This window comes from Primulina huaijiensis, chromosome 3 (assembly GCF_012295235.1).
Source record: "Primulina huaijiensis isolate GDHJ02 chromosome 3, ASM1229523v2, whole genome shotgun sequence".
Lineage (NCBI taxonomy): Eukaryota > Viridiplantae > Streptophyta > Magnoliopsida > Lamiales > Gesneriaceae > Primulina > Primulina huaijiensis.
The window spans coordinates 29,348,571-29,376,123 of NC_133308.1; the positions used below are offsets into that span (position 1 = coordinate 29,348,571).

The window sequence follows — 27,553 nt, forward strand, 5'->3', positions numbered from 1 at the left end:
GTATATATTCTACTCAAATGTTTTATAAATTCATATGATATAATAAAAGGTTATTTGCATAAACTTATTTGTTGGGTACAATAATTGATCATGTTGGCTAGAGTAATTAAAATGTTGTGCTTGAGATGTTGTACTATTTAAAATATTTGATTTGCATTGTTACCAGAATCTATAAGTTTGATAAAATAGTAAACACTTAGCCTACAATTGGTATCAGAGTCAATATCGCGATTTTGATTTTCATTGATTGTAATTGGTGCAATTATTATGAGATAGATTGTTTGGTACAATAATTGTCTACGATGGGTAGGCGCTTGAGCTGTTGTATGATTTAAAATTTTGACTTGCATAGTTACCATCAGTTATAGCTTTTGGTAAAGCGACAAACGCTCGATCCTATATTATTCGATTGTAAAGCTATAATAAACTTGTTGCAACTACTTTTAGTTTTGAATTGATCCCTTACATGATACTCGATTTTTGAATATAGAAGCATTCTAGAGTTTTCAAATATTATTATATATTGAATTATAATTTATCCCTTTCAAATTGGATAAATATACAATAAAACTCATGTAAATATTATTAACAAAAAAATTTAAATGAAATATTGGATTTGTCGAAAATAAAAATAAGAAATAAACAAATTTTGATCATTGAGTGAGAAATAAAATATTTAAATAAAGTTATAATTGCCACAATGAAATAGAGCACCTATATGCATTTATTACTGTATTTTGCAACTAAAATGTCAAAAAAAGTTTTTACATATTATTTTTATATCATATTTAAAATAATTATGAATCTTAATTTTTATTATTTTGAGTTGGCCTTTGTTATGAAAAATTATTGTGAATAAATTGAATTTGAAAATTCTTATATCTGTGTATATCACATATTAATATATTAACATAAGTCCAGGTAATAAGAAACTACAAAATGAACTTATTCATCTTCAATAAACACAAATTATATAGTAAAGATATATGACAATTAAGACAATGAAGTATAATATATATTTACATATAAAAAAATATATAGACAAGAAAAACAATAGATAAAAATATTTTTCTAGATATAAATATTTTTTTATAACTTTTTACAGTGAGTTGGAGAAGATAAAAGAGAAAATATTAACTCTTTTAGGTTACACAAAAAATAAAAATGGAAGAAGTATTTGTCATACAATGAATTCAGTTTCCAAATTAAATGTACACTATAAAGTTATATTTATCGTTCAAACTTTATAAATGCAATGAATTTTTCTCAAGATAAGGGTACACAAATGTTCCCGTTAAGATATTTAAACAATTAGAAAAATTAAATATATTATTTTTCTGGAGCTAATACCAATATGACATTAGTAATTTGATTGTGATAATTATACTTATGAGTTAATATGAATATTAAATCAACCCATCAGTACTTTTTATATGAAGATAGATTGTTATAATAATTAGGGGTGAGCATTCGGTCGGTTCTGTTACCGACCGAACCAAATTAGTCATAACCAGATCGAACTGAAATATTTAGCAATAACCGAACCGATCGAATTAATTTTCATAACCGATGAAAACCGAACAACATTAAAATCGGTTAATTTGGTTGATGACCGAATTAACCGATTAGTTTTTAAAAAAATTGTGATTTAACTTTAATTATATATGTAATTTTTTTGAACACTACAGTCTACACAAATGCATAAAAACATAAAATCATATACATAACAAATTTTCTTTAGAATTAGGACTGATTTTAAAATTAAAATTAAAAAATATATTAAAATTGATAAATAATAAAAATTTATTAAATAATAGTATTTATTATATCGGTTAATTCGGTTAGCCGATTTCAAAATTTTGAAAACCGTAGACAAATCAAATTAACCGATATAACCGAATTTTTTTAATTTGAAAATCGAATTTCGGAAATAACCGAACCAAATTTTCGAATTGACTCGATTCGGTCGGTTAATTCGGTTTAACCGAAATTTTTCTCACCCCTAATAATAATGTGTAGTTTATATGTTATCAAATATAAGTGTCTAATAAATTAAAGGTGACTAGTAAAGTAAAAGCATCTGGTATAAATTGTTGTCAATTTACATGAAAGAGAATAATAATCAAACAATATTGTAAATAATAAATTGCATATCATTGATTGTCAAAAAAGATCGTAATAATTGAATATTATAATAAAATATATGTATTATTGAGAGAATATGACAAATAATAAAAGAAAACAATATCACAAAATAGATATGATAAAAATTTTAGTAGTCCAAATCTTTTTTTAAAATTAAAAAAATATGTTTTTTTTCCAAATTAGTTACATATGCTAATTAACACGAATTGTCAAAATTTACAATACTATTATCATTATCTTTTGTTGAGTTAACTAATTTTATTTCAAATTCTAATTACTTCAACATATGTTTCCCACGTGCAGCGCACGTGCATTATTTCTAGTATAAATAAGTAGATGAGGTACTTGTCAAACACATAGAGTATCGACGTGGGGCACAATTGACCACCCAATACTTGATCAATTGGAAGGAATTATTCGAAACCGAAGCTACACGGAAAACCAAAGAAGACTTGTGGAAATTCCAAAACTTACCACAACAATTTGGGCGTCAACGAATAAGCGGGGGAGATAGTCACAACCGACACCTTCATCTGCATTCCATAATTTTCTAAGCATAGTATCCTGTAGAGGCTCAGTCCGTTCTAGAACATTCCTCGCCTTTCTACACTTGTGTAGATTTTTCTTTACTTCTCTTATACATCAAATAAATATATAGATTAATGTGGAGTTGAATCACTTATACTAGTGTATATGATATAACTTTCTGGATAATAAATCCTCATTTTTAGATAAAGTATATCTCAGTCTTTCATTGTAGAACTCTACTAGTATAAATAGGGTGGAGATTTCATTTGTTAACCACCAAGTTTGTATATATGCAATATTCTACTTTCTTAACATAAAGTTTTTTCAAGCTTTCTGAGTGTTTTACTTAGACACTTGCACACAATTGTGCTACTAAAGGTTCATTTGCTAGCACTCGCAGGGGTTAAGTCAAGGAATAAAAGCCGCACTTGCACTTATAATGACTAAGTCCATGACATAAGAACAAATTTCGATTTTGATTTTTTTTTAAAAAAATTCATAAATAATGTATACCAATAACTAAAATTTATATTTTAATAAAATAATAAAATCAATTGATGAATAAAAGATCAGGTAACAATATTTGTATATTATCGGTATTTATATACATATTATAAAACATGTCTAATATGAAAATAAGATTGAATGCCATTTTTTTCATTGCCTTTCTTTTTTCTATTAACTGCAACCTCCCATTATCACATGCTAGTTTAAGTGCAAGAAATATATCCTTTTAAAAAAAAAATTAACAAAAAATATGTGGAATACCATAGAAGTATGTAAAAACTCCATAGTGAAGAGTTATTTGGAATAAACACATATGATTGCTCAATTAGTTGTGTATACCTAATTGTGTATCAAGGTGGATAATATATATAGAATAAGTCTGAACTAGAAGTAAACTCATAGATAAATAAGTAGACACGGTATTTTCCAAACGCATAAAGCGTCAACATGGGGTGCAACATAACACCAAATACTTGATCAAGTGGAAGGGATTTCCCGAAACCCTAGCTACTTGAAAAACATATCTGATCTGAAAATAAGATTGAATATCAATATATCATACTATTTTATTATTTATCTCTTTTTTTTTTTTTTTTTTTTTTTTTTTTTTTTTTTTTTTTNTCTTTGTTTATCGCTTCTCTCATTTTCATCATAGTCTTTCTTCTGTCGATTGACTGCAACTTCCCATTATCCCATGTCAGTTGAATGCAAGAAATATCTTTATTTTTAAAAATAATAAAATTGATTAAAAAAAAATGGTATAACATAGAAGTCTCTAGGAACTCCGTAGTTAAGAGCTATTTGGAGTCAACACATTTGATAATTAAGTTACTTGTGTGCACCAAACTAGATAATATTGAGTAAACCTGAACTAGAAATAATTGATAGATAAATAAGTAGACGAGGTGCTTGCCAAACACATAGAGCGTCGAAGTGGTGCAACCTAGCTAACAATAAATATTTGATCAAGTGGAAGGGATTTCTCAAACCGAAGCTACATGGGAAACCAAATAAGACTTGTGAAAATTCCAAGACTTATCCAACAATTTGAGGAGACGAGGGAGTCGGTCGAATTGGTGGGAAGAATGTCACGATCCGACACCTTTACCCACATTCTAAAATTTTCTAAGTATATTGTCCTATAGAGGTTCGATCGGTTCTAGAACATTCTCCACCTTTCAACACTTGTATATATTTTTTCTTTACTTCTCTTGTACATAAAAGAATCATCTAGATTAGTGTACGTAGAGTGAAACTAACTAGATAAGTGTATATGGTAGAAGTACTTTCTGAAAACTAAATCTCCATTGTTAAATAAAAAACTCCACTAGCATAAATATAGTGGAGATTTCATTTGTTAATCACCACGTTTCTATGCAATATTATAATTTCTCTCTCTAAAGCTTTTCCAAGCTTAATTCTTGAGTGTTCTTACTTAGACATGCACTTGCACAAATTTGTGCTACTAAAGTTTGATTTGTTAGCATTCGTAGGGCAAAGTCAAAGAGCAAAGGTCGCATTTGCACTTAGAATGACCAAGTCAGTGACATAAGATCCAATTTAAATTTTGATTATTTTCTAAAACAAAACAAAAAATCATTAAATCATTTATATTAATAACTAACAATTAACTTTAATGAAATAATAAAATCGGTTGATCAATAAAAGTTCAGGTAGCAATATTCACATATTACCAATATTTATAGACAAATTATGAAAGAAATCTGATATAATAATTAGATCGAATGTCATATTATTTTATTACTTATCTCTTTCTTTTTTGTTATTTCCATCTCCTTTGTCTTTATGTTGTTTTCCTTATTCCCATCATTTTCTTCATTATTTTCTTGATCGACTGCAACCTCCCATTATCTCATGCCAGTATGAGCTCAAGAAATATTTTCATTTTTTAAAAATAATATTGATAAAAAGCGTGGTATAACATAGAAGTCTCTAGGAACTCCATAGTTAAGATATATCTATATATTTGGAGTCGATCAACACACATGATTGCTTAGTTAGCTAGTTGTGTTGGCCAAACTATATAATATTGAATAAGAGCCACATATTAACTCAAAGATACACGTATGGAAGACGACTCATGGTACGTCGGTGACTATGTCAAGTCATTCTTTAAGATAATTAGAATTTGCATAATTTATGTTCCCATACATTTAATATTATGTGATGTTAAGGATGCAATATATGCTCCACTGATAACATGATTGAGGCAATAGTTGAAGCATGAGAGTCTTTCGTTAAGGTAATTAGAAATTGCATAATTTATGTTCCCATAGTTATTTTTTCCATTTAATATTATGTGATGTTAAGGATGCAATCATAGAGATCAAATATTTTACAAAAACAATTTACTCTATCGTAATAATTAAATTATACACGGTACATCTATATTAATAGAATTTACAAATTCAGAGCATAACTGTCTCCAGATACATATTTATGCGCAGAGATTGAGGGAAAAAACAAATGGAATTTATTAAATGTGTACCAAGGCTGACAACATTGCATGTACAATGAGAAACGAATCTTGGTCTTACAACATTAATGATTGGTACAAAATATTTGGAAATGATCGTACGTGGTACCGGAGAACATGATGAGAGTTTCGTTGTGCAAGATGTTCTTAACATGATGAACGAAGTAGCACTAGATCATGATGTTGGTTTGAATGAATTATCTCATGATGTTGAAGCTGCTGAGAAGGTTGATAAGATCGTAATAGTTCATATTTTAGTTATCAAATTTCTTATTGTTCTCATTTTCGACATTTTTAATTGATATATTTTTGTGTTATTTTGTTGTAGAAGCTAAGGAATTTTTATGGTATTGGAACAAAGTTGAGCTAAAAAAAGTGATTTTTATCATATTTGAAGTTGCGAAGATGAAACTGTGAAAGAAGAACAAAAACGGAAGAAGTCTTGAAACAAGGCGTGGCCGTGCATTGTGACTGCTTCGTGGCTGCCTTGTGACTGAATATAGAGCTCGAAAATAATGATGATAATATCATATTTTAGGAGTACTAATTGTGGTATTTAATTAATTATTATTGAGATAAGAAAATATTTGATAGAGTTTTATTATATAAAAACTCTAGTTTTTTTTATTGATAGACCTAATCTCTTCCTAATATTATTAGGTTTATTTCTCTCTTCAACGTCAAACACAAGGAATTTCTGATCTTTTCCTCACAACTCTAGGCTAAGTTTTTATTTCTGATTCAAGGTATATTTTACTTTTTCAATTTTATGACAGTGAGATTTTGTACTTTAATTTAATATTCTTGTTTTGTTCAAGTATTTGTTGGTTTATGATTTACTTATATTAAAGTTATATGTTGATTAATATGACAATTTAATTCGATATATAATTTTATACTGCTATACATGAATTCAGTGATGCATATTAGTTGTAGTATTTTATTTATTTCTAATAAAATAAATCCCCTTTTTATTGTATTTCCTCGAAAGAAATAAATATCACGTTCTTTATGGATTCGGCCCTACTAACTATAATACTTATTTTATCTAGAGACAAGGAAGTTAAGTTTGGTGGCTCAACGACAAGACACACAGGGAAAGTCCATGTCTGTTGTAAACCCTGTACCATCCATAAGTACCACTAGTAAGAGATTAATCAATAAAAAAAGGAAGTTGCCGAGTCAAGAAGATGACATTATTTTCGATGCAATTAACGATTTCACAGACATGCATGACAGGAGTTGCAATATCAGACCCTGTGATGCATATGGGCCGTGAGTACGAGATGACGAATTCAAAGAAAGAGACATTTGAGGCGCTGGGGCGGATTCACGAAGGATGAAAAGGAGTCGTGGCCGAGTTTTTAGTGGAGAATCAATCAGAATGTACTCTATTTTTCAGCCTCATCGTGGGAGTTTGGTTATGAGGATTCTGATTTCTACTGGTGTTCTTATTTTGGGTACTCCTATATATGACACTTTATTCTAGTTTGGTGTGATGCTTTTTGTGCTGCTCTGATTTGTAATATATATAGTGTGGCATGTATATATGGTACGTACGTAGCATTTTGGTAGGTGCATGCATGTAATCAATGGTGGCAATCATATTATTTAATGATGCTTATGTATGTTTGAGTTCGTTCTCTCTTCAAAATTCAAGTATTTATCGTTAAAATCACATTCTTAAAGTTGAAGGCGTGAAAAATATTTATCAGGAAATAAAATTTTAAATAAATAAATAAATAGCATTAACATAACTAATTAAATTCCATAACAAAAATATTACGTACGTACGTACTATGTCTGCGTTAGTGTTATTGTCTTATTTGTTCAATTACCGTGATTTTTTTTTAATAATATTTCATTAAGTTTTTAATAAATCAATTGATATGTTTAATTTCATAACTCAATTTAATTAACATTGAATCAAATTATTACAGTAAGCCATTACACATTTAATAAACAACAAACAATGACGCTTTTGTTCGAATGAACGTAGTATGCCAGAAAAACTTTCACAATTTTATTAATATTATATTAGTTTGATAAGTACAATAGCCACTGATAAAAATCCATATAAGGAGTTAGACCAAAAAAAAGTTAATGGAAGGCCGGTACTTTGATAATTTGATCAAAAAATTAATTTCAAACCCTTATTATGAAGAGATGCCTCCCAATTAGTGGAGAACATATTCTTTCGGTGGTTAGATATTTTGGTTCAAATACACCGGAAAGAGTCAAAAAATAGTTCTAATTGTTCTGTACGTCATTGGTATCCTTGGTGATTTACATAACACCACCAAACAATATATACTTACTTATATAATTAATATATATGTTAATACATTTATCTACAAACTATATATTCGATCTTCATTATTTTTACATATATACTTTATCCACATTTATCTCATCATACCACAGCATCGATCACTTTGACAATATTCAAGGAATATCCTTCCTTCATTGAATTGTTTGAGTTCGATCATAGTTTATTGGAAGCATGCATGCATGCATGAGATTGGTTCTACTTTGCTTGGTATGGATAATTATAAATAAGCTCAAATATCTAAATAATGGAAATATACCAGACGTAAATAAATGACCAAAAATTAAAAGTGACAATTTTCATGTCGGGAAAATTTTATTTAAAAAAAAATTATAATGTCAATATTTAATATATAGAATTCAATTAAATTAAAATTTAAGCAAATTTTTTTTTTTAAAAATTTATTTATTTGCGGTCTAGATACTTTTTTTTTTTTTTTTTAGCAATTGTCACAAAATAATACCTTAAATCAACACAATTGGGTGAGAAATGTGTGTGGCGACTATTGGTGCCCTCTCTTTTTGGTTAAATATCCAAATCAATTTAGGAGGCAAACCGTGTGGTAATTTTGGGAGAGATAGAGATGCCGGGACTGAGGGCGCCTTCTGATTATACCAACGACCCTCCTCGCCACCCTGCTCTTGTCATTAATTCCAAGGTTTTTCCTTTTCCTTTTTTCTTTTTTGATTTGATTGATGATTGTGTTAGGATCAGTCTGCGTTTAATTGGCTCAGGAACCCTTCAATGCGGAGCCGCGACGTTTTGATTTAGTTTCGTCTTATGTGACACCTGTGGAGTTCTTCTATAAGCGGAACCATGGACCAATTCCGATTGTAGATGACATACACAAGTATGAAGTGGTCAATTACTATATTTCTTTTACTACAATTGTTTTTTAAAAAAAGGTGTATTTATTTTACGGAATCTGTTTTTTTGGAGCAGGTATAGTGTTACTGTCACTGGTCTGATAGAAATTCCAAAAGATTTCTACATGAAAGATATCTGGTGAGTGAATCATTTTCATAAAGCATGTTGTCACCACTTGCCAATTTGTCTGGGAATTAATGAATGCTTGATATACGCACCTTTGATGTTCTACGAATGGCAGGAAGCTTCCAAAATATTCCATCACTGCCACTTTACAGGTGCTATTTGTTTCCCTTCTGTTTCAAGTTTGTTTTAGATTTAATTACTGGATATTATCTGGTCCTAACTCCTAAAGCTCTCTTGACCAAGTATATTCTAACAACCATGTATTTGGGTGAAATAAGCAAGTGCCATCTCTCAGTGTCTAAAATTTATTTTGCTTCACTTTACGTCTACTTTTCCCTAAATATTATCTTTCTGTGTTGCTTGTCGCAGTGTGCTGGTAACAGGAGGACCTCGATGAGCAAAACTCGAAAGGTGAAAGGTGTCGGGTGGGATGTTGCTGCCATAGGAAATGGTTAGTGTATGTTGATATGATAGAGTTTTGCATCTGTTACCAGTTTTTTTTTATCTTCTATGCTTGAAGAAATTTGAGAAAGCACTATATTTATAATATTTTAACTTGTAAATGATCATGAAGAGACAACAATATTTTAATTTGTCAATTATTCTATTATTTAGACGCCAGGTTCAAGGATTGATTGGGTTTCATTGAGGATGTAGAAGAAAAGGAAATTTCATAATATAGCCTATATAGCAAGAAAGAAATGTCTGTCTAAATATGAAAAGCTCTCATTTAATATTTTTGAAACATATGTCTGATAATTTTTTGGTGGAATAGTTTTGGTACTGAAGAAGCATGCCATTTGTTAATTGTTATCAACTCCAAAGATTACGGTAGAAAGTGATTTCACCAGCAGTGTTTCTCTGGCTGATGATATTAAAGGTTATGGATGTTGTTACAACCACATAATATTTATTGTACAACAATGGAAAAGAGCAAAGGATTTAAGGTAATTTACTAGAATATTTGTGCTTATAATTCACTAAAAACCCAGAGTTGAATACTCTGCGCAATATCTTCCCTAGCCAAGCTGGTAACTTCCTATTAAAAACTGAACAAAAGACAGAATGACTAACCGTTCCCAAACTCCCCCACCATATTCCCTCTTTTATTTTCTATTCCTTCTAGAATACATGTGATATATAATGGGCTTCTCAGTATCTTTAAGGCCCAAATCTTCCAGGCCTGTATCAATACTTCCAGTCTCCACTACAGCCTTGGCCTCAAGTCTGAAATCTGGAAATTGAGAAGACAAGACAGTCATACTTTCCCATGAGCCTCTTCCTCTGGTCGCCCAAGCCATTTTATTAACACTTGTTGGAGCTGTTCATCCACTATTTTCTTGATTCTTCTATCCATTACCTTTTCCAGCTCAAAAAACGTCAAATCTTTCTCTGGCGGATGAACAGCTCATGATTCTTCTATCCATTACCTTTTCCAGCTCGAAAAACAACACCAAATTCTTGAGACACGACACGTGAAATACATGATGTACGCGAGATTCTTTTGGCAGCTGTAGCTTGTAAGAAACTGGTTCCACCTTCTGCATAATCTTGAAAGGCCCATAATAGCAAGCTGCTAATTTTTTATAGATCCTTTGGCACACTGATTGTTGTCGATGAAGCCGGAGCTTCAAATATACCATGTCCCCAACTTGGAACGAAACATCTCGTCTTTGTGTATTGGCATTCTTGAGCATCCTTTGTTGGGCACACTGAAAATTAAATTTTAGCTGATGTAACACTTCATCTGTCTCCAAGCTCTTGTGATACTGCTGCTACTAATGTTTCGCCTGGAAGGTATTGAATTAATGTTGGAGGCTTCCTTCCATGAACCACTTCAAATGGTATCATTCCAGCTGCCGAATGATAACTTGTATTATGCCAAAACTCCGACCAATGAATCCAATTTGCCCAAGCACGTGGCTGTTCTGAAGTAAAAATCGCAAATAGGTTTCCAAGCATCTATTTAACACCTCTGATTGTCCATCGTTCTCAGGATGGTAGGAAGAACTTATCTTCAACTTTGTTTCCTGAAGTCCAAAAATTCCGACCAAAAATTACTCGTAAATATTGGGTCTCGTCGTCTCGATCACTGACAATAGATTTAGGAATTCCATGCAATTTAACATCTTTGGGAAAACTTCAGCCACTGTCTTGGCTGTGAAAGGATGCTTCAACATGATAAAGTGGGAGTATTTTGAAAGCCGATCAACCACAACCGTTGTGACATCAAAACCTTTTGACTTAAGCAAGCCAGTAATGAATTCCATTGCTATATCTTCCCATATATCATTCGGAATGGGCAAGGGCTGGAGTAGACCTGCTGGTCTTGTTGCCTGGTATTTATTCTTTTGACATCAGCAGATGCAGCAACAAAGTGACACACATCAAGTTGCATCCTCTGCCAAAAAATATGTTAGTGATTCTGCAATAAGTTCTAAATGCACCTGAGTGTCCTCCCGCTGGAGTTGCATGAATTCTTCCAAGATTTTCCTTACCCAAGGTGACTCCTTGGCCCTTGGGAAGCACAATGCGCTGTTTGTACAACAATTGTCCGTTGATTAGTTTATATTGAAATGTGGCAGCTCCGTGCACACTAATCTTTTGCTGATAGCATTCAAAATAGGATTATTTTCCACAGCTTCCTTAATTTTATCAAACTCCAACCACAATGACAGAAATATTCTGTAATTCAACATACTCTTCTTTTCTAGACAGAGCATCCGTGGCACCATTGCTTGCCCCCTATGTTGCACTGATACAATAATTAATTGAAAAAATTTGAAATTTATGAGGACTAATTGGAAAATAATTAATAAAAATGAATTGGTTTTTGGGCTTTTAAAGCCATAAATTTCTAATCGTTGAACTACTGAACGACATGACGAAATTAGCACAATTTCTCATCGTCTTTCACCCCTCTGAAGTGCTCGGCTCTCATCGTCTCTCCATTATCTCTGCTTGGCTCTCACCTCTGCCCAACTCTCATCTCTGCTCGGCTCTCATGTAAGCCTGCGAATTCTTGAAGAAGTGCTGCGTAACCCTAATGGATGAGAACCGGCGCCTGCAGAAGGAGCAACAGGAGCTGAAGGCGCTGAAAATAGTACAACCGCTGTATATGCTCGGCTCTCATCGTCTTTCACTCCTCTGAAGTGCTCGGCTCTCATCATCTCTTCATAATCTCTGCTTGGCAGTCGGCTTTCATCATCTCTTCATAATCTCTGCTTGGCAGTCGGCTTTCATCTCTGCCCAACTCTCATCTCTGAAAGTTTTGTTATATGTATATATGTGTGTGTGTGTGTGTGTGTGTATTAATGATTGTCGTTTCTTAGTCATATTATATCTTATATTTTCAAAAAATTTTGTATCGCCGTTTCGTATCGTATTCGATACGATACTCATACCCTTATCTATGCAACATAGCTTGCCCCAGACCTATACTTAATTTAAACTTCTATCCATTAATTTAGACAGCCAATGTTACTGGTCTGGTGTAGTTATTCGTTGTTGAAGCAGACTTTTTAATGATCGAGGATCAGTCAAAACAGTAAACCTTTGGCCAAACAAGTAAGGCCTCCAATGTTGGACTATGTAGCACGGATATTCGGATAACGGCAAAATTCATGTATTCGACTTTTTGAAGGTTTGACCTGTCGGATACTTCTTGGGCACAACTAGTATGCTCCATGGACATGGCGGATATATGCTTTCTGGATACGTTTCTCTTCTTAAGTCACTCATCTGAAGTTGTACGTTGTATATATTTATATATATCTCGACAATTTTTCATTTTTAATACTAAATTCATATTTAAAAAATATATATATAATATTTATATATATTTTTATAATTGTCGTATCTTAGTTGTATCGTGTCTTATATTTTCAAAATTTGTCGTACCACCGTATTCGTATCGTATTCGATATGATACCCATATCTTTATCTATGCAACATAACCCCTTGGGAAGCACAATGCGCTGTTCGTACAACAATTGTCCATTGATTAGTGTATATGGAAATGTGGCAGCTCCAGCCACACTAATCATTTGCTGATAGCATTCAAAATAGGATCGTTGTCCACAACTTCCTTAATCTTATCAAACTCCAACCACAATGGCATAGAAATATTCTGTAATTCAACATACTCTCAGGGCATCCGTGGCACCATTGCTTGCCCCTTATGTAACACGGATACCCTAATTAATTGAAAAAAATTGAAATTTATGAGGACTAATTGAAAAATAATTAATAAAAATGGATTGGGTTTTGGGCTTTTAAAGCCTAAATTTCTATTCGTTGAACTATTGAACAACATGACGAAATTAACACAATTTCTCATCGTCTTTCACTCCTCTTCTCTGCTCGGCTCTCTTCTCTGCCCAGCTCTCATGTAGGCTGTAGCCTCCGAATTCCTGAAGAAGTGCTGCGAGACCCTAACGGACTTGAACCGGCGGCTGAAGAAGGAGCAACAGGAGCTGAAGGCGCTGAAATTAGCACCACCGCTGTATATGCTCAGCTCTTATTGTCTTTCACTCCTCTGAAGTGATCGGCTCTCATCGTCTCTTCATCATCTCGGCCCAGCTCTCATCTTTGCCTAACTCTCATCTTCTCAGAAAGTTCTGTTATGTATATATAATATTTATATATATTTTATTGATTGTCGTATCCTAGCTATATGTATCTTATATTTTCAAAATTTGCCGTATCGTCGTTTCCATATCATATTCGATACGATAACCATAACCGTATCTATGCAACATGGATGTTGGATTGCTAACACCAAAGCCATCAACTCTTTTTCTTAAGTAGACTTGGCCAAAGCCCTATCCCCCAACACCTTGCTGTAAAATGCTATGGGCTGTCCCTTTTGTGGCAACACAGCTCCTACACCCTTTCCCGATGCATATCATTCAATTACAAATTCTTCATTAAAATTTGGCATTTGCAACAATGGTGCTGAACTAAGGGCATTCTTTAACACATTGAACGCTTCTTGAGCCTCTGCATTCCAAGCAAAACTATTTTTTAAAAATAATTCAGTTAGGGGTTTGGCTATTTTGCCATAATCCCTAATAAATTTCCTGTACTACCCAGTCAAACCCAAAAAACCCTCACTCCTTTTGTCGATTAAGGCCTGGGCCAGGAATTGACACTTGCAATTTTCTTTGGATCTGCTGCCACTCCTTGGGCTGGTATAATATGGCCTAAATATTCAACCTCTGATAATCCAAATTGGCATTTCTTCTTGTTCAAAACCCACTGGTCCTTTTTCAAAATATCTAGAACAATATGCAAGTGTAATAAATAGTCTGCCCATGTTGTACCATATATCAAAATATCATTAAAGAATACCAAAACAAATTTTCTGAGATATGGTCGGAATGCCTCATTCATTTCATCGCAGATTGGAAAGTGTCCGGGGCATTCTTAAGTCCAAAAGGCATAACGAGAAATTCGTAATGCCCCCTGTGAGTCCTAAAAGCCGTTTTAGGAATATCCTCATGTTTGACTCGAATTCGATGGTACCAATATTTAAGATCCAGCTTGGAGAAAAAACAAGCCCCATGTAATTCATCAAGTAGTTCACCTATCACCAGAATGGGATATTTTTCCACGACAGTAACTTCGTTAAGAGCCCTCTAATGCACACAAAAACGCCAACTTCCATCCTTTTTTTAACCGAAATGATTGGACTAGAAAACGAGTTGTCAATGCTTTGTATCACTCCCGCCAATAGCATCTCATTTATCAACCGTTCCATATCTTCTTTCTGACTATCAGCGTATCGATATGGCCTTACATTAACTGGTCCCTTCCCTTTTTTAAGATGAATTTGCGTGATCTTTACTTCTGATTGGCGGTAGGGGAACTCTCGAACACATTTTCAAAATTTCCCAAAAGTTCTCTCAATTCATTTTGTATTGCCAATCCACTGCTCTTGTATTCTACACCCTCCGATGACTCACACCTAGCCCAAACTGCCTTACAAAACTTTACATCAATTGTCTTTGTGAGTGTACGTAAGAAACCAGAGAATGGTTCCATGTAGGATCCCCATATAACACCGCTTCCTTATATTGTTGCTGAAAACTCATTTGCATTCGACCCCAATCCAGTCAGACTTATCCTAAGTGTGTAACCAATCAATCCCAAGAATAAGATCGACACCCCCAAGTTCAAACAAATAACCATCAATGATTAATTGACACACATCCAGATTCACTTTAAGAGACCTACAAATCCCTTTACAAGAAATTCTGCATCCATCACTCAAATACACTCCAAAATGCACCCCGTCATCCACCTCCAGGCCTAACTCTTTGACCAGCCCTTTTGAAATGAAGTTATGACTTGCACCACTATCGATCATCACTATAATTTCAGCATTAAGCAATTTACCTTTTAATTTCATGGTATGGGGTGGAGAAATTCCACCCACAGAATACAACGGCAATTGCAGGATGGTGCATTCAGCGGCATGCGATCCCGATTGATCCTCCAACTCAGTACTTATCGACCCATGTGGCTCAAATTCGTTACCTTCTTCCTCGTCCTCTGCCATTATGGTCACTCTCATTGACTTGTAGATGCACCTGTGCAACCGATTGTAGGGTGTTCTCCGCGCTTAAAACACAATCCATTCTCCTTCCTGTGCATATACTCTTGATGAGAATAAATATGTCCTTCCCGTGGTTTTCGTTTCGCCCACTCCTAGCTATGCTTTTCTCAAACTTAGAATTAACTCCTACCATGGTTGATTGTCGCGAGTTTCCAGCATGCGAGTAACATGGAATTCTGCGATTAGTGTTGCTTTCCAAGCCTGCATTGCAATGTATGTCTTTGTCCATAAATTGGGCTTTGTTAGCCCAACCAGTAGAATAGCCCAATCTGTGTTCTAATTTGTGGCCCACTGCAGTATAATTGTTGTTGTGGTCCAAGTTATCCCCATAAAGTTCCTTTTCGGCAAGATCCATGGCCCAAATTACAGTTCTAGGCCCATGGTTCTGACCAGTCGTCTTATATCATTGTGCAAACCACTGAGGAAGTAACTCAAACCTTGATCTTCAGGCCGATTTGGGATAAGATCACCTCAAATTGTTCGACATAGGTTCCCACTGGCTGCTGATTTAGTTTTAAAGAAGCTAACTGTTCAAATGGGTTAGCCGCTTTTCTTTAAAAGCTCCTTTGCAAATCTTTCCCACGCGAGGTTGGAATTTTTCATCTTCATCCACCTGAACCAATTGACCAACATCCTTTCATACAAATGTAAGCAGTTTTAACCTTATTTCTGGGAGTAGTGCCACGAATTTCAAAACGTTGCTCTGCCTTGCCCAACCACCCTAATGGGTCAGTGCCATCAAAACTTGGTGGTTCTATCCTCTTAATAAAGTGTCGAACCTCCTCATTCTCCGCATATTTGTCTGATTTGAAAACTTTGCCTCGTCGACGAAATGCATCGAGTCATGAACTTCATCTATGTCATCCTCTTTGTTGTGAATAGCGCTGGTTATCCATTTTTTTTTACCAACTGCTCCACCATACTCTTCATCTTGGTCATCTCACTCATTGATTGTTTTGTTGAGTGAACCCAGGTTTTCCTGCTTCTTGTTAACTATTTTTTCCAGTGCTTCAACTTTTGCTTCAGAACGCGTGGTTGCCTTAACTCACTCTCGGCCTTTCGGAATCTGGAAGGTCGGACCAATTGTTACAACCATAGAATATTTAAATGGAATATTTAATGTACAACAATGGAAAAGAACAAAGGATTTAATGTAATTTACTAGAATATACGTGCGTATAATTCACTAAAACCCAAGAGTTGAATACTCTGTACAATATTTCACAATATCTTCCCCAGCCAAGCTAGTAACTTCCCATTAGAAACTGAACATTCACTCTCCCACTATATTCCCTCTTTTATTTTCTATTCCTTCTAGAATACACGATATATAATGGGCTACTCAGTATCTTTAAGGCACAAATCTTCCAGGCCTGTTTCAATGTTAGCTGATTCAGAAAGAATTTCTTTTTTATTTCTTATTATTATTACCACTCATGCACATGTAGCGCAAACTGGAGACCTAAGTCTTGGGAAGCCAATTGTTTCCCTTTAATCCATCCTACTACTTTTAGTTACTGTTTTCGAGAATTGATGCCTTCCTTAGACATCATTTGTTTAACATAAACAGATCTTCATTTCATTTCCCTTAATTTAATGTGTTAAATATTGTTCAATGCAGCTGTTTGGAGTGGGGCCAAATTAGCAGATGTGCTTGAACTTATTGGAATTCCTAAGAACTCTCATGTTACGCCATTTGGAGGAAAACATGTAGAATTTGTAAGCATTGACAAGTGTAAGGTATTATTATGCATTCTATAAATCTTCGTGGGAGAATGTCAACTGAAATGAATCAGCACGAAGAGAGTGTTAATGTGGACCTATACTTTCATACAGGAAGAGAATGGAGGTCCTTATAAGGCATCAATTCCATTAACTCAAGCCACAAACCCTGAAGCTGATGTTTTACTAGCTTATGATATGAATGGAGAGGTCCTATTCTATATTTGGTTACTTCGTCAGCCATCTCATTGCCCTTAAAGAACGAGCACAGTTTATCATGCTGTTCACTAAGTTTTATCACTCGCTTTTGTTATCCAAATATTTTATCATTTAGAAGTTTAATTATTGTTGCATAGTGTGTATAGGTCACTAATCAAATAATTTATTTTTCTATCTAACCTGTATGTTATAATTTCTCTATGTTAGGCTCTTAACAGGGATCATGGGTATCCATTGCGTGTTATTGTCCCTGGTGTCATTGGTGCTCGCTCTGTCAAATGGCTGGATTGCATCAACATTGCTGCAGTGGAATGCCAGGTCAGATTCTCTCTTTTTTCTTTCTGATGAATAATCTCACCTTTATGTTTTGAAGCGTATCGTGGTACTGTACAGGGATTCTTTGTGCAAAGAGATTACAAAATGTTTCCACCTTCGGTGGATTGGGATAATATCAACTGGTCTACAAGGCGGCCTCAAATGGACTTTCCTGTTCAGGTATCACTCCAGTTGACCTGAATCCTGTAACCACTTTCAATGGTTATTGATTATTGGACTAGAGCTTTTAGCCAGGATGAATTGCAGAAGTCTTGGTTAATGCTACAAATTATCATCACGTACAAACTCGTCATCCTATTGTTGCATTGAACTCCATGATTTCCCTGTAAGTTCAATTATGTGTTGCTTGCAGTGTGCAATATGTTCTCTGGAGGACGTGCAAATGGTAAAGGTTGGAAAGGTCAGTATGGTATTTCGATATATCAAAGATATCTATGGTATTGTGTGGTTAAAATTTGAATCTTGGTTGCTAATTGTTAGAAATAATGTGCATCAATTGTCAGATAAAGATCAAGGGTTATGCAGCTTCTGGAGGTGGTCGTGGCATAGAGAGGATCGATGTATCTGTAGATGGTGGCCAAACCTGGTTTGAAGCCTTAAAATTCCAGAAACCTGGTGTTCCATACGTTTCTGATGATGCAAACAACGACAAATGGGCGTGGGTGCTTTTTGAGGCTGAGGCTGAAATCTCTCAGGGAACCGAGATAGTTGCAAAAGCAGTATGTTACAAATCATCTCTAAATCCTTTGTATTTATAAAAGGTTTCATTTGATTAGTGAGTTTGTGTACATCCAACATATATGCATGCTGCTGTGTTCAGGTGGATTCAGCAGCAAATGTGCAACCTGAAAATGTTGCAGTGATTTGGAACTTGAGAGGGATACTGAACACCTCATGGCATCGGATTAACGTTCGAATTGGTCACTCAAATCTGTAGGCCAATTAAATGATAACTTGCCTCTTATAATTTCTTTCTGGTATTTTCTGTTCGAATTTTTTCAATTTGCGCGAACTGTATTTATCAAAGTAAGTTTTTTAGTGGATTCAAAGTTTATATTTTCATGTGCAAGTTTCAATTACGTGGGCAACAATTGCCATGGGCGACAACTTGCGCATAAACAAAACACGTTATTAATCACCAATTCAAAGATGTCTAATACAACGGTCGCAAATTCCTTGACTTACTGCAACCAGGAATATCTATCTATCAACACCAATTCACATAGACCCGAACGCAAAATTGTCGGCAACTTCTATGAAGATTCACATATGGTGCAAAAGAAGATGAAGTATATACACATGCATTCTTAAAATCCACCTAGAAGCAATCCCCAAAACTTTGTACTTCAGACCCTCGAGTAACCTTAATTTGTAATCTCTAAATTTTAAAATACACGAAAACTTTCACAAAAATAAAACTATACTGTACAAAAAAGGAGAAATGAGTGCCCGGAATTCCCTAACGGAGCAGGCAGGACTCGAGCTTTTCTACTACGACCATAAGCGAGGAAGCTCCTTGACAAATTTCTTTCAGTAGCTGCAGTCTTTTCTCTATCCCAGAGATACTAAGGGGTGAGTCTAAATCTGACATGGTCATGGCATGTTTCTTGTACTGAATTAATTTCACCAGCATGCCCTGTCAACAAAATGAAACAGATAAAATCACGTAGTAAGTTAATAACCCATGGGGAAGGTGACGGTGCCTTCTTTCCTCGTTACATTATCAGCCTAAAACATAAGTAACTTAGTGCAGTGATTCAATCAAACAAAAGACAGAAATTATAATACCACCACACATGGTTAGGGGGTACATTGAAACTGCTCCCGTAACAGCAAAGGATTCATATGAATCCTGTTTAAAATATGGCACTGATAAAAAAAAAACTAACAAATTAACATACGATGTGGACAGCCGTGATGCAGGCATACAGAATTGGAAATTAGATCAGAAGTGTAAAGTTCCATTAGTTGCCAAAACAGCTACCATACCTCATGTTGCTGTTTGCGAGAATAATCTCGCAACAGAAATTTTACAAGCTTATTGCGCAACGAGAGCATATGACCAGAAAGCTGAAAAATGAAACATGAAAGATGGTGCAGAACCAGCGAAAATGCCGCTGAATTCCGGGTTGCTGCTTTGTCGAGAGCACCAGAGACCCATGATTTTACATAAGCCTCCAAAATCCTCTCATCATCCTGCATACAAGTTAACTGGATGAGTTCTATTTGTATGAGAAACAATCCTCAAACGACGACTCGAAGCAGGAACAAAATCCACAACTGGTTTAAACAACTGTGACTATGGCTGACAGACAAATGCAATTTAACTTTGTAACGTCTCTCTCCTTCACAAGCAACTCATGAAGCTTTATTTGGAAAATCAATAATCAACAGAAACTTTCAGGACTCCTTTCAACGCCAGCCCTTTGAATATTAATTCAACTTTTAATGGCAGGCAAGGTGTCCTTGTCTAAACAAATCTCTGATAGGAAATGTTGGATGTGCTTTGTAGAATGAATTTAAAATACTTTCAAGCCTCACTTAAGGAGAAAAGATTAACAATTCTTGAAAAACAATGAATAAAAATATTACTAGTTTCCACTAACGGTCATACAAATCCAACAATATCCAATCTTGATATTCAAATGATTACTGAAAACCTTAGGAAATGGTAACTATCAGAAGCTTTAACGAATTCCATACTGTCTCTGATTTTTTGCATGCTGCCTCTGATTTAATATAACATTCTTATAATATAATAGATAGAACAAAGGAGTTTGCAGGTAATACCTCAACTGGTTCAAGATAGCTCTCATACTTTGTTAAGCATTGGTCCAGAGGAGGTAAAAGTTCAAGAACACGAGCATTAGACAACGCGTTCCAAGTGGTATGTCTTACAGAAGTTTCAACAGATCGATTTAAATATATCGCAACTTGTCGCCCAAATATGATGTCACCATAAGATTCAGCAGCAAACTGCCCTACCAAAGTTTCAATAAAAGTAGAGTAATTCTCATGTATATCTGACTCAAATTTAAGGGGATTCACAACCAAGTTATCACTCAAATTAGAAACAAATTTCTCATCAAGGATTTCACCATAGACTTTCTGCAAACTTTCATAAATATCCCTGCTCTTTTCATCTTCAAGAACATTCATTCCAAAAAGTAACACTACAGACAATGCGTGCAGTTTCCAAACAACTGGGACGGATTTAACAGGGGAGAAGGCCTCGGAGGTACTGAAAGTAGGGATTGCTTCAATACATAGAAGAAAAAAGAGTCCACCTTTGGTAACTTCAATTGAGTTGGAAGATGCATTAGGACTTGTATTTTTCTCAAGATTAAAGGTGGATATTGCACTGAGAAACCAATGTGCTGGAAGATGCAATCTCTGGTAAGCCCACTCCATTATCAAGGAAGTTGACTCTTGAATGATCATGTTTGGTAGATCAACATCTTCATGAATGGTCTCCAAACAGTGACCGCCTTTCTTTGTTTTGTGGCTAAAATGATTGGTTTCTTTCTTGGCTTTTAATTTGTTCTTTACACCGAGCCACCTGTTTTTGAAGTGAGCAGCCAAAACATTAGCAAATAAAAGGTAATCCTGTTCTTCATAATTCCACCCCAAGGGCTTAAATCCTTTTCTAAGACACAGAAACTGGCGGATACTGAAATCTAGATGCTTTAGAACAGGAACTTGGAACATGAAATTGAGTAGCTTATAAAAAACAGAGCTATTCACTGGACCCACAATCAAACCAGCTGCAAGGGCACAATTTATCCTTTGTGTTAAACAACCCATCTCATCAGCATCTAATGAATCTCTTGCGGTAGAAATTTCGGAAACTTCAAGTAAGTGAGTGAGCAATCTTGTATCTTGCTGAACCAAAAGAGTTTTCAGGGACCAATATCCTCCACCAGAAGCACCCCAGCCCACACCCACTCCAGGAGCAGGGCCACCTCTGCCAAATACCTCGATATGATGCATACTTTGACATTCATTATTGATTAATGTCATCAAAGTTGTTAGCGTATCTCTCACTTCAACCATAGATGACTTGAGTATCCCCTCAGCAAGAACTTTATCGTCCCTTGACAGAATCGAATACTTAGATAGTGCATGACTTTTAAGGTTTGCATGCTGGATCAGTTTATCAATAGAAGCGACTACTTGGATCAATCCTTGAAGGCAACATGTAGAATATATTGCTATCTCTTGTCTATTTTTGAGTCTCAAATGAAACAATTTCTCCAAAACAGAATCATTTATATTACTTTCGCCAAAAAAACCCATGTATCCATTTCTGATAATTTCAAGCCCAATCTTCGGGACAAAGTCTGGAATCCATGGTAAATTTCCATTTGACAAACCGGTAGTATCCACTGGGATCACAGCTTTGAGCACACTTGAAAGCATACTCAAAACAGAAGAAATGACCTGTAACAAGGAATTTACTTCTGGATCCTGCAAACTACGGTAACCTCCATCTTTAGCTTGGAGCCCAAAGAATTTGGATACATAAGGAATGGTTTTCACACGTATCCACTCAAGGGCATGATCAGTGATGGGGCCAATGTGACTCCAAGAAAAAGACTCTGTATCTTGAGTACTATTCTCCAATGTTTCATGCATGACAGAGTAGAAATTTGGAAGTCTACCGGCTAAAACATCAAGAAGAAGGTATATTTCCTTTGTGATGGAAAAAAATTCACTCATCACATCATTTTCAATTAGTAGTTCAACATTAGGTACACGCAACCATATGCATACTGAAGCTAATAGGTCGGAAAAGTCAGAAATACAATATCCATATCTAATGCAAACCTTCCAAAAACGCCACTGTTCAACCAGCAAAGCTGATAAATATTTGCTGGCCTCTTTGCCAGATTTAATCAATTGGTCAAGAGAACATGGATTTCTGTACAAGTGCCAAGTCATCTGGCGAAAAATTCCATTCTTTATAAATGTTGAGCAACTCTTCTTCTCCGAACAAGCCAATACCTTCAAAGCAACAAGGGAGGAATAAGAAAGGGTTTTTGTTCGATCAAGTATAGAAAAAATAAACACAAGATATATAACTCATCGAGAAGAAGAAAATAAGTTTAAAACATTAAAGAGGCAGTTCGAACCTTGATAAGCTTAACACTTTTTATCTTGCAAGGGTTAATTTCCATGTGTTCTTTAAGGGTAAATCTGTTGGCAACTGTCTGAACAAGCTTTTCACAGTTCATTACCGCAGCAGCACATGTTGGGGAGTGTCTTGCTATTGCAATCAATATAGAAATTAAGCATTCTTCCAATGGGGCAGAAGGATCTGTCTGGCATCATAAAGTGATAATTCATTTTTAAGCATGTACTTATCATTACTCATTTCGCACAACAAAACCATTCGATGGGAAGTCAAAACTTAAAAGTTTACCTCCATTAGATAGCAAATCCTTGGAAGAATTCCCATCCTAATTAGACCTGCAGCAATATCTTGCCTCGCAACAACCAGATCATCCTGAATAGTGCGCTCATCTCCGGGTTCATCACCCAATTCTTCACCAATAAAATCAATATTAGAAGGCTTGGCACTATACTTCCAAAAGCCACCACGAAGAAACCCAGAATTAATATCTGGCCTACTTCTCAATACAGGAGCGGTAAAAACATATTTTGAATGAGTTGAAGCGTTCTGAAATAAAATGGACGTCATCAATTTATGAAGATAAACTTAAAATACAGGGATGGAAATCCACTTTTCCAGAAATGTAACTCCACCTCTGAGATATCAAATATGATTTCGTTCATGTCATAGCTCAGTGCACACTGAATTGCTTTGGCACAAGCAAGGATTACCGAGTTGTGATTATCATCGAGAGACATTCTACAAAGCGGCATGCATCAGAAAGCATCATGTAAAAAAATCAACCATATTATCATAAAAAAATGAAAGAAAGAGGAAATTAACATTTAGACAGCGACAGAGACGCATGAACGTTCGCCTATTTCTAAATATCACAATTCCAACACAAAATACAACTTAGGAGGTCATTATCAAAATTATGAGTTATGCTTGAAATAAAAAATTTCATAATAATGGAATGAACTCGCTCTTTTAGAAACTGAAGCAAGGCCAAATCTGAAAACAATTATAAAGATGACACGCTTGTGAAAAAGGTGGCTCATCCCCATTAAACCAAGATCAGTGCAGTTGCAGATACCTAACTATAGGATTAAGTGTTACAAAGTCATCCACTTGAAGCTTGAGCTGATAAAATCAGTTCAGTGAAAGAATTAAACTGCATGCTTTCAAATGAACCACACACCAAAAAAAAAGCCAATAGCTCACTACATGCTGATTAAATGGAAGAAATTAAGTTACTATAAATAATCATAAGCGAATGATGCAGTGAAGGTCTACCTTAGAGATAAAGCAAGCTCTGGTCCAGGACCAAGAGCAAAAGCCCAGATAGCCTCCCAGTCATCCAAAGCGTGAGTACCAGCTGAGTCAGAAGTAAAACTAAATTTATTCTGACAGAGGCAGCAAATTGCCCGATCAAGAACAGCTGCAATCAAATGTAAAGCCAAAGTGCGTTGCCCAGAGACCTGAAATATGTGCATGAAAAACATGACAATATACCATGTAATGGGTGTTCTTGAAAAAGTAAGCAAAAGTGAGGTGCCAAGGTTAGATTTTGCTAACCACGCTTCTCGTTAGAACAACTGCTTCCATTATAGTGTAGCCAGCAGCACCGGGGTCACCTTCAGTTCGAAGGAAATCACGCTCAGAGACTGTATCTGCACTGTATCCATTTTGAGACAATGTATTACCTATGATAAGATAAATTGTAACCATCACAAAAAATAAATAAAAAAACTAATCTAAATTTAGTGATCCATCATATCTAATTGCATAAAGTTGGAGGGGCTGGGAGGGACTTCGTCATACAAAGGGAGTTTGAATAGGAAATTTTGAAAAAGACTTCAATTAAAGTGTTCCACACATGTTGTCGTCATCATCATCACACTGTCAGATCTCAAATCTCACTTGACCTACCAACTTCAACAAGCACCTGTTATTCTCATTTAAGAATGCTGATTTTACAGAACTTTGTTACCTATGACCATAGGTACCTTGTGCTTCTAACTTAAGGATGCGACGCTAACAATTAATTCTAATATACAGTACGGAATAAACAAGAAAATTATGTGAGTAATTTAACAAAATCCACGTTGTATTTATTTAGCAGTTGGTTGTTCATATGATCCATCTTTGAATTTTCTAGGCCATGTAATGCAAAGTGTTTCATTGATACAAATCTAGAGATGGAAGAGAATTCTGCAATGCCAAAAAATGTTATTTTTACAGTGGCAATACATAAACTCAATTATTCATAAACAGAGATAAACTCAGGGATCGACCATAATATGCAAAAACTTATTCACATTATAACGACCAAAAAGCTGGGTTAAGTTTTGTTTTGCAGGCTTACGGCTTACCAGTGTCATCAGTGATATTACTGCCCATAATATTCCCATCCAAGGAAAATCTCAAATTCTTGACACGCTCCACTCTCTTACTCCAAGCATTCCACAAGCAATGATTTTTTTTATCCATATCCTGGATAACTTTATTTTCTTTGGAACTAGGTTTGTCTCCAGGAATTTCTTTCTCGGGCTTATGAGAATTACTGCAACCAAAGTTTACAGATGAGTTAGACGAGTTTTCCGCTTGTTGACCACTAACAGCTTCACCGCCCGTGGCTGTGTCTGACAAAGAAAACTTTAGTTTTTTTTCTCTCTCTTGGCTCCTTCTTTTAAGGGATTTTATCAAATCTGGACTCAACTTTGCCATTATTTCAGCTTGTGCCTCCGCAATCTCATCAGCAGACATCTTTAACAACCGAGCACGATTCTCTGCATCAATATGACTCTCAAGACTGCTCCCATCAATCTGCGTTGCATCTAGGAATTTATCATCAGTAGCCATCTGTAATGGATATTTAATATTCTCGGGTGTGTCATTCAAGAGAGATGGAGACATGTCATTTGCAGTAAACTGCTCTCCTTCACAATTATTGTAAGAAGTATGGCATAGTTTTTCCTCCATATCATAAATTTGTGCCCCTATGTTGTGACAAGATATTTCATTCACTTTACTGCTAACTCTCAAAGGATTCAAATTACTTTCTTTTCCACGCAGAAAGCTGCCATCATCTTTCAGAATACCCTGCCACCGTCTAAAATCTAAACTTCTCTTTTCCTTTCTTTGTATTGGATTGGCCAAATCAGCAGCCAGGTCGTTCAAATTAAAATCTTCCTCACCGTCCAAACAAAAATCACCATCATCATTGTTAACCTTAAAGTTCCCAACTTTTGGAGCCCAATGCTGTTAGAAACATATGCCAAATTAATGACTTTGTTTACAGGTAAAACGTTGAAACAAACACTGTGTTTAACAATGAAAACACAAAGATAAATTATCCCCGGTTAGAAGTTCACAACGCATATTCCAGCACCCACGGCTCAAGAATAACTTGTTCGGTGATGACTCGTGACCAATGACATAAACGGAAAAGATATAGTAGCAGTAAAGGAGTTAGGAACAGAAAGGCGGGCATACCGGGCCGTGAGAGCGGTGACGGGCCACCGGAAAAGACAGAACACTGGGCCGAGGGTTGGAAGATGGTCTTGTTTGCTGGTTGTCTTGGAAGCCCTTTTCAACAATGGCACCGACCAGCAGAGCGGCGCCTTCTTCACTAACGTGGAGTGGGGTTGCTCCTAATATTTTGGATTTTCGGTTTTCGGTTCCTTCCATTTCCCCTTTCTTCACTGTTAGTTAAATTTAAGTCGCGAAGCAACTTGCGACGCAAAGAGATTATGCGGCAGCCATTGCCCGACAAGAAGCGGTTGAATGTTTGCTTGAGAAATTTGTTATCCAAGTCAGGTGATGAGCATCCGAGGTAATCCCAATCGATGGTTCGCCGGAACACAGCTATCACGTCCGATTCAACGTCAATCCCTAATTGTTCCGCCGATGCTGCAGACGGGTGCGGTTCGCATGTGGTAGAAATGATAGTGTGGTAGGAGAGAGATACTTAAAGAAATGGGCCCAACAATTTTTATAAAGTGATGGGCCGAAAGTGGTATTTTCAGCAATGGGCACAACTGTCTCTTTTTTGGAAATCTTAATATAAAATCCAATTACAGTCGATTAGTTTGCATGGTGTAATTCTTAATTATCATATATATTTTTCTCACGGCGCTAGTATTATAAAAAAGTTATGTTCTGATGTAGTAATTTTTTAAGATTCCATGCTCTCTATCTTTCATTTTTACTGCAATTTATAATTTTTTCCCCAAAAATTCACTAATTTTCTTATTTTTAAAAACCTATATCGTAATGGTTCCATAAAATGATATTGAAACTAGACCGACAGTCTTCGCGATAGATGCCATGACTCCGCTTTTTTCTTAATCGAGAAAATTATGAGTTTGTGTGTGTATCTATATATATTGACTCTAATGTGAAAAAAAAAATCTTTATTTTAATAATATTTTACAATTTTATTCAATTATGACATTATGTTTTATCTGTATATCCATGCAAGGTGAATGGATAAAATATTTGAATATACAATAGGTATCATGAGGTCTGCCTCTCAACGTA

At 35.2% G+C, this 27,553-nt stretch overlaps 2 protein-coding genes across 3 annotated transcripts; one reads left to right on the forward strand and one right to left on the reverse strand.

Annotated features, from left to right (window-relative positions):
* The first annotated feature begins 8,504 nt into the window (after positions 1–8,504).
* LOC140974508 (sulfite oxidase) lies at positions 8,505–18,951 on the forward strand. The gene is made up of 12 exons (XM_073437996.1): positions 8,505–8,664; positions 8,741–8,856; positions 8,949–9,011; positions 9,115–9,151; positions 9,369–9,450; positions 17,240–17,358; positions 17,455–17,550; positions 17,767–17,877; positions 17,953–18,054; positions 18,248–18,295; positions 18,399–18,614; positions 18,716–18,951. The coding sequence occupies exons 1-12, from the start codon at positions 8,590–8,592 to the stop codon at positions 18,830–18,832; spliced, it is 1,182 nt and encodes a 393-aa protein (XP_073294097.1). The 5' UTR covers positions 8,505–8,589; the 3' UTR covers positions 18,833–18,951.
* Positions 18,952–19,076: 125 nt separating this feature from the next.
* Positions 19,077–26,966, reverse strand: LOC140974507 (transcriptional elongation regulator MINIYO-like). Of its 2 annotated transcripts, none has more exons than XM_073437995.1 (10): positions 26,507–26,966; positions 25,384–26,272; positions 24,587–24,681; positions 24,305–24,489; positions 23,662–23,767; positions 23,318–23,575; positions 23,028–23,216; positions 20,686–22,899; positions 19,885–20,091; positions 19,077–19,531 (listed from the first exon to the last, which is right to left on the reverse strand). In XM_073437995.1, the coding sequence occupies exons 1-10, from the start codon at positions 26,699–26,701 to the stop codon at positions 19,355–19,357; spliced, it is 4,515 nt and encodes a 1,504-aa protein (XP_073294096.1). In that variant the 5' UTR covers positions 26,702–26,966; the 3' UTR covers positions 19,077–19,354. The 2 variants fall into 2 exon arrangements, with proteins under 2 accessions (XP_073294096.1, XP_073294095.1); XM_073437994.1 differs by having other exon boundaries at positions 24,587–24,714.
* Positions 26,967–27,553: the final 587 nt, after the last annotated feature.